At 41.2% G+C, this 10,214-nt stretch overlaps 2 protein-coding genes across 2 annotated transcripts; one reads left to right on the top strand and one right to left on the bottom strand.

The window, feature by feature from the left end:
- Nucleotides 1–1,977: 1,977 nt before the first annotated feature.
- Nucleotides 1,978–7,522, bottom strand: LOC147322189 (ADP-ribosyl cyclase/cyclic ADP-ribose hydrolase 1-like). Its single transcript, XM_086305176.1, has 8 exons — nt 7,130–7,522; nt 6,333–6,459; nt 6,101–6,236; nt 4,776–4,858; nt 4,098–4,171; nt 2,601–2,687; nt 2,413–2,496; nt 1,978–2,311 (listed from the first exon to the last, which is right to left on the bottom strand). The coding sequence occupies exons 1-8, from the start codon at nt 7,306–7,308 to the stop codon at nt 2,254–2,256; spliced, it is 828 nt and encodes a 275-aa protein (XP_086161302.1). The 5' UTR covers nt 7,309–7,522; the 3' UTR covers nt 1,978–2,253.
- Nucleotides 7,523–8,938: 1,416 nt separating this feature from the next.
- Nucleotides 8,939–10,036, top strand: LOC147322188 (general transcription factor II-I repeat domain-containing protein 2A-like). The gene has a single exon (XM_086305031.1). The coding sequence runs from the start codon at nt 8,939–8,941 to the stop codon at nt 10,034–10,036; it is 1,098 nt and encodes a 365-aa protein (XP_086161157.1).
- The last annotated feature ends 178 nt before the right edge of the window (nt 10,037–10,214 follow it).

The raw sequence follows: 10,214 nt of genomic DNA, 5'->3' as shown, positions 1-10,214 counted from the left end.
CGAAGTGCATTCATGAATGCGTCTGTTGTCAAATCGTCAAGCGTTTCTATGTGAACTGCTCTAGAACATAGGCAGGTGAATAACAATCCATATCGTTTCAACTCTCTTCTTCCTTCCTTCACAATAAAGGGGCCAAAACAATCAAGCCCACAATAAGTAAAGGGGGGAGATGTCTTAATTCTCTCTCCTGGTAGATTTGCCATTTGTTGAACCTCAGTTGTTCTTTTGTATCGTCTACATTTTATACACTTGTAAATGTGTGAGGAGACCACACTTCCACATCCTAGGACCCATATTTCGTTTGCGCGCAACTCATTCATGGTCATGCCCCTTCCTTGATGGTGTATGCGCTCATGATGATGTTTGACCAGCAGAGCTGAGACATGAGATTTTTTCAGAAGTATTGCAGGATGCTTTACATCATGGTGTAAGGCTGACTGAGACAGCCGTCCTCCAACCCTGAGAACATTGGTTTCGTCCGGGAAAGCATTCAGCTGACGTAGCCTGTTGTGCCTGCTCAAAGTGTGTTCCTTCTGGCCTCTTATTTTCTTTATCTCTTCAGCAAATGCCTCTTCTTGTACGAGTTTGATGATGAAGATCTCTGCTTCTCTTCGTTCTTCAAGATTAGTCGACTCATTAGTTCTCGACTGAAATCCCTTAAACTCTCTGACAAATCTCTTGAGCCTGGCAATTGCTCTCACCACTCTGGACCAGTCAGAAAATTTAGTTAAACGGTTTACCATTGGATTCTGTTCTCTTGCTTTAACTGCATGAACATGTGCTCTCCGAAGTTCAGGATCAGTAGCCTCAACTTCTCCCACCATTCCCACTTCATGTGGGAGATTTTGCTGCCAAAGGAAGTTGGGTCCTTTCAGCCAGTTAGATTCTTTAATTTGAACTGCAGTCAATCCTCTTGAGGCTCCATCGGCTGGGTTGTCTTCAGAGTTGACATATCGCCATTGTTCAGGTTTTGTGCTAGATCTTATTTGCTGGATGCGGTTGGCCACGAATGTTTGGAACCTTTTAGCATCATTGTTCACATAGCCAAGGACCACCTTTGAGTCAGTCCAGTAATACTCTTGCACATTTTCAATCTCCAGCTCGCCTCTGATGATATCACCAATGCGGACTGAGGTCACAGCTGAAGATAACTCAAGCCTTTAGTTTGGTAGGGGCTACTCTTGCTTTCCCCAAGACAAGTGAACAACTTATCTGTCCTGTTTCACTCACCGCTCTAAGGTATGAGCATGCACCATACCCTTTGAAGCTTGCATCGGAAAAGTTGTGAAGCTCATATAGTGAGACTTCACCAAAGTTTGATGGAAGGTAGCTTCTTGGAATCTTTAGAACTGCCAAATGAGGCAGATCTTTGAGCCATGACTCCCATTGTGGCTGGATGTGCTCGGGGAGAGGTTCGTCCCAGCTTACCTTGTCTCTACACAGCGTTTGAAGAATCTGTTTGCCGACAAGTAGGAATGGAGCCACGAAACCTAGTGGATCATAGACTGAGGCAACAGTTGAGAGAACCCCTCTCCTTGTCAGTGGGTTTTTCTTTTACCTCCACCCTGAACTGAAATTCATCCGCCTCAACACACCACTGAACTCCAAGTGCTCGCTCGATATGAAGTTCTCCTAGAGCCATGTTTAGATCTTTGGTCTGAGCACATTCTTGTGGTAGAATTGTTGCAATCACACACTCATCGTTGGATACAAACTTATGTAGCCGTAGATTTCCTGTTTTGCACAGAGCTCTTGATTCCTTTACCAGGCGTATGGCTTCAGCAGTCGACCTTACACTTGTCAGGCCATCATCTACATAGAAGCTTCTTTGCTGAACTTGCTTTGGCCTTGTGAAGCTAGGTATTTCAGTCCAAAGTTGGAGCAACTGGTGGATGATATGTCTTTTAATTATTCTAGGTGAATAGAACACTTAGGATGTGATTACACAACAGTCAGTATTACACTTTGGAGTCCAAATAAAGTTTACAAGTTAAGATTTTATTTAAAAATTAATACATGTTCTACCAACAATGAGATGGCAGCCATGGTACTCAATGTGTTCAGTCCAAAAAAAATAAAAAATCAGATTCCACAAAATATTGTCATAATGGAATGTATTAGAAACCTACATGTTTAGAAAAATAAATTTCACATGTACAAAAATTCTCAAATTTTATTTAAAAAGTTGCAAGGAAATGAGAGAAATGTTTCTGTGGCTATATGCTAGTATGTTGTGACTGACATCAGACATCTTCACCAGCAGGCTCCACACGCTATCTCTGGTTTGGCACCGCATTCCTGAATACGAGATCTGTTTGAATACATTACAGGATAATAACAAGAGGTCAGTTGTGTTTTGTGAGGACAGATACAAACAGGTCGTCAGCTCCTCTGTAACGCACACGTACTTACTCAGGCACATCTTTGCAGCTGTATGTTATCCCTGTATCTAGAGTTTGCCTCAAATTCTTCAAGGATGGATCTGTACAGTTTGATCTGAAGAAGTTAGACGCAGAACAGAAGCAGTGAATGTAGGATCAATATTAAAATATTGTATGCACATTGTGGTGACAGATTTGTGTATAAAGAGAAAATCTTACTTGGCATTCTGCTGTAAGACCATAACAACATTCAGGCTTTTGATCCTAGAGGCCTGAAACCTCACCACCTCAATGCTTGCAAAAATGCTGATGAGAAAAAAAAGAACAGCAGCTTAGAGTACAAAATTAACTAGATATTGCTGTCACCACAACACAACACCACATTTTTCTGATATATTCATCTATCTGGCACTTGAGCCCACTTCTAAATAATTTCCAAGGTGCTAAAAGGATCAGTAGTCACCTCAAAGAATTATTGTCGCTGCAGATATGATAGGGTCACACTAAGGAAAAACTGTGGTTGTAGACCGTGGCATTATTGGAAGTATTGTGACCATCTACAATGAACTTGAGCCATGAGACTGCTTTTGAAATGGTTGCGCTTAAGATGAGGACCAGATCAGTAACAGCTTCCTGCTAGTTGCCATCTTCAAAGCAGCTCCGATGTATCAAGATGGTGATAAAACAGCAATAAGACAGAATAAGTCTGCTATCAGTTTGTGATTAAATGAGGCCAATCTAGCAATTACAATGTGTTTGTGATAAATTGATGAAAACCCCAAATCTGTTACCATTTGTTGCAAATTTATTGCTGTCACAGTATTTTACATTAGAAGAAAATCTATACTATGGTAAATGGCCTGTATTTGTATAGCGCTTTACTAGTCCCTAAGGACCCCAAAGCGCTTTACACATCCAGTCATCCACCCATTCACACACACACTGGTGATGGTTAGCTAACTCCCGAACTCTTGAGCCACGATCGCCCATATTATCTACTTACAATCAGAGTCCAGCCAGAATTTCATCGATTTGAAAAAGAAATTCTCCCACAAACAGTGATAGTTTGCTGATGGACCACAATAGCGTGTGTTGTCTGTCTGCGTTCATAAGTTAGCTGGTACTTATTTGAAAACCTTTGCCAATCTATCCGAGTCTGTGATTGTTTAGAGTCAGGTCGGCCCCCACCAGGGGACCTGTGCAACTGCCTTTCTATCAAAATTGGTCTCCCTGAGGTTGTGGGCTATGCACGCTCAACCACTGAACAATGAATTGTTCACAACATCTACTTTATGCGTTGACTATTTCTTCTTCAGTCCCCTTTCTCACTCAGTGTATGTTAATAGACCTCTCTGCATTGAATCATACTTGTTATCTCTGGCTGTCTTCCACAGCATATCTTTTGTGCTGTCTTCCAAACGGTTGCAGCAGATGCCCCTCCCTGAGCCTGATTCTGCTGGCGCTTTCTTCCTGTTAAAAGGGAGTTTTTCCTTCCCACTGTTGCCAAAGTGCTTGCATTGTGCAACAAAGACAATGATAACTGTTTTTAATAGCACTTCTCTTAATCTGCAATGACGTCTTAACTTAGCTTGAAACTCAGCACATATATCACTGTTAAATTATTTGGTGGCTCTAATTACCACTAAATGAAAAGAGATTCTTTTACTTTTCTCAGTAAAAGTCATAAAACTGTCAGAGAAGCAGAAGCAGTCCTACCTTGTTGGATTGAATGGTGTGTCGATGGATCCACTTAGCATTGCTGTGACATCGCCACAGGCAACATCTGCAAACTATGCACAGCATTTCATTCAGAAAAATCTTTAATCAATTTGTTCACTCAACTTTTCCTTACTTTATGGTATTTATGTGCTCTCTGAATTCATGCAAAAGCTACTTTATTTAAAGCTGTGTGTTACTTGCATTTTGCACAATGTATCCACATAATTACAGCATCTAATTGACCATTTTGGTATTTTTCCTTTTACACACAGTACAAATCAATTTTTCTGGGACTGCTGCACAATTCACCGAACTGGAAAACATTATGAATCAAAGAATATTTGTATGTTTGTTTGCTTTTTTTTTCAACTGTTGGGAAAAGTTGGCTGTTGCACAACAGAGTAAAACCCAGCCAAACTCAACCAAAGCAGGGCTCCTTTAAATGTGTGGGCTGCTGCTCATTAAGGAGAGCGCTCCATGGAGACCGACACAAAGACTCATTGACAGACAACGAGGCAGCGTGAAGATTGCTTTTCTTCCATCACCGTCACTTATACTCAGGAGGGATTTGCTGTACTCTGCGGCCCACTTGTGTGTCATTTTCACCAATGCATGACCTCAGGGCTATCCCGTTTAAAAGAGAGAAAGAAAAGCAAACAAATGTTGAAAACTTACAGCAGCAGAGATACGTCTCCAAAATGAGCGAACAGGGTTGTTTTCACACTCTGACCATCCGGGACACCCAGTAGTGAAGGTACCTATGACAACAACATGCATATTTGCTTGGGTTAGCACCTCAAAGTAAAATACAACAAAGGAGAGAAATTTCACAACACTACATAACTACAATGGACAGTAAAGAAAAAAGAACAACCTAGGGCCGTTTATGTTGTGCCCTAGCTGTCCACCCTCAGCCGCTTAATCAGAGGGTTGACTCAAAATCTTCTCTGAGTAGCTCAAATGTAAAATCACTTCTATAGTGTGTTTGGATCAATTACTAAAAGAATAAAGCCTGAAAATGCTGCTTTACTCAAAGCAAGTTTTGCATAATCAGTTATTTCCAAAACTAGAAACAAAGTGAAACCTTTCACACCTAATAGGGAACACATCCCTGATGACCCAGCTCATGGAGATAACGTGTTTTCACAGAAACATAATTTCTATCTTGAAGATAAGTGTGTGAATGTGTGTGTGAATGTGTGTGTGAATGGGTGGATGACTGAATGTAGTGTAAAGCGCTTTGGGGTCCTTAGGGGCTAAGTAAAGCGCTATACAAATACAGGCCAATTAACATTTATTTACCATAAACTTATTTTTTTATAAATATATTTGATAAATGATGCTTGCTGTCATAGGATGTGTTTATCCAATTTGCGCTGAAACCAAAAGTTAAAAAATCTTTATTTGGGTGTAACCACCTTGACTTTATCATTGCGATTAATTGATATAGTCATTATTACATATATCATTGAAAGGTGGTCGTGCATCTTACTGAATTTCTGTGCCCCCCCCCCCCCCGAGCTGAGCTTAAACTATTAGGAAAAGTTAATCTTTTTAAAAAGGGGAAGCTAAAAAGATGCTCTGCTTACATAGAAAGTTTTGTAGAATTCTATGTTTCTGTTTTCTGTAGCCTGATTGTGTTTAACTTCACAAGGTTTCTTGAACATTCTCAAGTAATAGCAGTTGTGCGAAAGCTGCGATCTTCTCAGAACGAGTGAGGGCACGAACACTTAAAGGTTTATCTGATCTGTGTGTGAGTGTATTCTTCAAGTGACAAGTTTAAGAAATTCTCCTTAAATTTCAGGGCTGACCTGACTTGCTGTTGGTATGTAAATTTAACAACAGGCCACACAAATAGCAAAATCATGTCTTGCACGACAAATTACATATATTTTTAGATTTTAGCATGACTTATATAAACTACTGTCGTTGCTCTTTCGCTGGTGTGTAGTTTGTTGCACTGTTCAAATAATAAACTGTGATTGCTTTGGGAGTGTTACCCTTGCTGCCTTCTTTTCCACACCAGGTCAGACCATCCAGGACAGATCCCAACAGAGTGTCCTCCAAAGTGACAAAACAATCTCTCTTCTCAGTGAAACCATGGACCACATCCTTTGTTTTGCTCCAGAACATCATCTGACCCACAAACACACATATTAGTGTATTGTTTTACAGACTATGAATGATTATGGCAGATGGGATGATTGAGATGGTGTAATCACTGATTATTACTCTGTTGCACTGAGGTTTGAAGGGGGCTGCAACAATGAGGGGATCATAAGCTTCCACTGCAACTTTACATGGATCCTTGTTCACATAGGCCTGCTCAAATGCATCCCATACTTTTTGACAGTCAGTTCTGAAAAATAAATAAAATTTGTTAATGTTTAGGTGTATTTTTCATTTAAAGAAATGCTAAGTATGCTAAACAGTCAAACACATTTACATAACTCTTATATATTTAATTAAAAAAAAAACTGGTGTCAACAAAACCAGATGATTATAGATATTATTGAAAGAAGTTCATGGCAGGGAAATTGCCATGGGGTTAGACTGTGGACGCTGAATGTGCACTTGGTGATATCATGTTTTGTAACTTTTTCTTGTTTCTTGCAAAATTCAAATATCACAAAAGGAAACACGCAAAAACACCCGACAGACATAATGCAGTTCATATCTCCACTTACTCAATGCACATTATCATTATGTCTACGTGCTGTACACGTAGACATAATGATAATGTGCAGTGGTATACATTATTATTAGATATTAACAATGTGCAAACCAGCTGGCATGATACAGAACGTTAACAGATCAATCATTGACAATAATACTGATCAATACCAGACCCGCCTGTTTTTAAGCACCTCAGCCTTGCAACTTCACAAAAGCAATCAGTCCTGCATCAAACATGGAAACATGCAAGTGCACATGTACACATTCATTGATCATGTGTCTTTTATCATATGTGCGTGCGTCTGAAAATACAAAAATAGTAAATAAGAAAATGTTGAAATACCACCACTTACTGATTGAACTTCTCACACCTAGACAAAAATGTAGATTCAAATTCACTTTTGTTCTGACGGAGAGTCAGTCCCAACACCACGGCGATGATTACAATAACAATAAGGACAACGATGACAATTAATATTACGCAGCGTTTCCTCCGCCGTTTCCCTAGTCGACGAGACTGCTCGTGCTCCATTATAAATGCGTAAAAAGTGGTAAAAATGTAGATTTCTGTCTAACAAGTGTGCCCAACAAAAAGTTGTTTACGGTCACTATCGCGCGAGCTCGGACGTCTATTTATGGAGACGCGGAATGACCGCGCACACAAACTATTCAGGCTCTCTCCAATCAGAAGTCCTGTACAACCTTAAAGGAGGTAAATGCGCAAAGGGTTGAAACGCAGCAAGTGCTCATGTATTTAAAAGTCTGCTGGACTTATGGTACAACATCAACCCAAGCATATATAAACTTTTATTTCATATAGTCTGCTCAACAAAATGTTGTTTACTGTCACTATCGTGCGAGCGCGGACGTCTATTTATGGAGACGCAGGATGACAGCGCGCGCTCTCTCTCTCTCTCTCTCTCTCTACATATATAGATACATATATATCAGATAAAAGTTTAAAACATTATCTTTCATGTGATGAAACAACAGAAAATATTTTCAGAAACATACTCAATTTTATTTCAACTACATTTTCAACCTGTTATGACAAATGAATCAACATACATACCCTCAGGACATTTTTTCTCTTTTATGTATTCGGCGGTTGTGCTGGGTTGGACTCCTTTTGGCGTACTTTTAAGATGCTGGAAAGATTCCTCTGCGATTTTGGTTTCTATCAACAAGACAGCATCACACAGATGCTGCAGATTTGTTGGCCGCAAAGCCATGATTTCAGTTTTTCATTCCACCACATCCCACAGGTGCTCTATTTGACTGAGCTCTGGTGACTGTGGAGACCATGTGAGTACAATGAACCCATTGTTATGCTCAAGAAGGCAGTTTGAGATTATTTGAGCTGCCCATTCCTTTATAGCTGTGTTTGCAAAGGGGTGGACATTGTCAGCAGCACTTATGTAGCCAGTGGCATTTTAAGTTGTAAAAAGTTGTCAAAAAATATTCCTCATATCATTACACCAACACCACCATCAGTTGATACAAGACAAGATAGATTCCTGAGAACTGTCGTTCTCTGGATATTTTCTGTTTTTCAGAACATTCTGTGTAATCTCTAGAAGTGTTTCTGTGGGAAAATCCCAGTGGATCAGGAACATCACTGAGGTGCAGGTGAGGCATTCCTTTTCTTTCTGCTTCTGGCCACCTGTGTCTCAGTGTTATTCCACAACTTAGATGCTTTCAATACCTACACTCTAATGACACATACATATAGGGCTTTGGGGGTGGGCATACTGAATGGCATCCAGAGTTAGGTCTCTTCATTCAGCCACATACGAGCAGGCGTAGTGAGGCATGGGGTCTTTTCACACCCCTGTTCTCTCTTCATTGTCTGGGACTAGATGGAGGAGGAGCTGGCCATCCAGTCGCTGGGCTAGTCTGCTGCTGTGGGGACCATATCCTTGGTCTGGGGCAGATTGCCAATGTTGGGGTATTGGTGCCTGGACCTGAGTGAATAGAGGGTGTATGGGAGTGTGAGTGTGTGTACAGCATTCATTTTGGTGTGTCTAGATCAGGCATGGGCAAACTACGGCCCGGGGGCCACATGCGGCACGTTAATCGTTTTGATCCGGCCCGCCAAACTTGAAAAAAAAATTAATAAATTAACCTTGTTAATGTTTTATTTCCCCTGCAATTCTGATGTCATGAAGCTTCCCTGGAGTAAGCTTGTTAACATCACCACAGATGGATCTCCAAATTTAACGGGAAAAAACGTTGGCCTGCTGAGGAGAATCCAGAATAAAGTGAAAGATGAAAACCCTGATCAGGATGTCATTTTTCTCCACTGCATCCTCCACCAGGAATCTCTATGTAAATCGGTGTTACAGCTGAATCATGTTGTGAATCCTGTGGTGAAACTTGTCAACTTCATACGCGCACGGGGACTTCAGCACTGTCAGTTCATTGCGTTCTTAGAGGAAACTGATGATGATCACCAGGACCTGCTTTATCACTCCCGTGTCCGCTGGTTGAGTTTGGGCAAAGTGTTTCAACGAGTGTGGGAGCTCAAAGAGGAGATTGGCGTGTTTTTGGAGCGGCAGGGAAAGACTGAGGAATTTCCTGAGCTGAGCAACAAGAGCTGGATGTGTGACTTTGCGTTTGCTACGGACGTATTTTCACACTTGAATGAGCTCAACGTGAAACTGCAGGGGAAGGAGCAGTTTGTGCATGACATGCACACAAACGTGAAAGCCTTCAAATCCAAGCTGGCTTTATTCTCCAGGCAGATTTTGAACACGTCATTCACTCATTTTCCTACACTAGCCACGCTGAAAGAGGCCGGAGCAAAAGTAAAGAAATACAGTGAGTCACTGGATGCACTGCACGGAGAATTCTGCCGTCGGTTTTTGGATTTCGATAAAATTGACAAGTCACTGGCCTTTCCTCTGTCACAAGACCCCGAAACAGCTCCAGAGGAGCTTCAGCTCGAACTCATCGACCTTCAGTCCGACCCTGCCTTAAAAGAGAAGTTCAGCTCTCTGAAACTAAATGACTTCTATGCTTCACTCAATGATGCCGTGTTTCCAAATCTAAGGCGAAAAGCGCAGATGATGTTGGCTTTGTTCGGCTCTACCTTCGTGTGTGAACAGACATTCAGCGTCATGAACATCAACAAAGCCAGCCACAGATCCAAGTTAACAGACCTACACCTCAGATCCATCCTGAGAATCGCCACAACAAAACTAACTCCAGACTTTGATGCGCTGGCTAAAAAAGGAGACCAACAACACTGCTCCCATTAAAATGTGTGTCTCTCCGTGATACACACGTTGTTCAAATGAACAGCGCGCGCAGATCAAATATAACGCTTCACAGACTGACTTGCTGCAACTGTTTCGTTCTTGCACTGGTCGTTGTTGACTTTTGGCACCGGGGAAACAAATTGAATAAAAGGAACAGGACAAGTACATCTGCATCTCC

Source organism: Aulonocara sp. 'chitande type north' Nkhata Bay, linkage group LG9, assembly GCF_057382095.1.
Source record: "Aulonocara sp. 'chitande type north' Nkhata Bay isolate Kocher_YH1m ecotype deep benthic linkage group LG9, A_spYH_male_GT1.1, whole genome shotgun sequence".
In the NCBI taxonomy this organism is placed as follows: domain Eukaryota; kingdom Metazoa; phylum Chordata; class Actinopteri; order Cichliformes; family Cichlidae; genus Aulonocara; species Aulonocara sp. 'chitande type north' Nkhata Bay.
The sequence above is the reverse complement of the archived record's forward strand: the minus strand, read 5'-3'. Positions and strand labels throughout refer to the sequence as shown.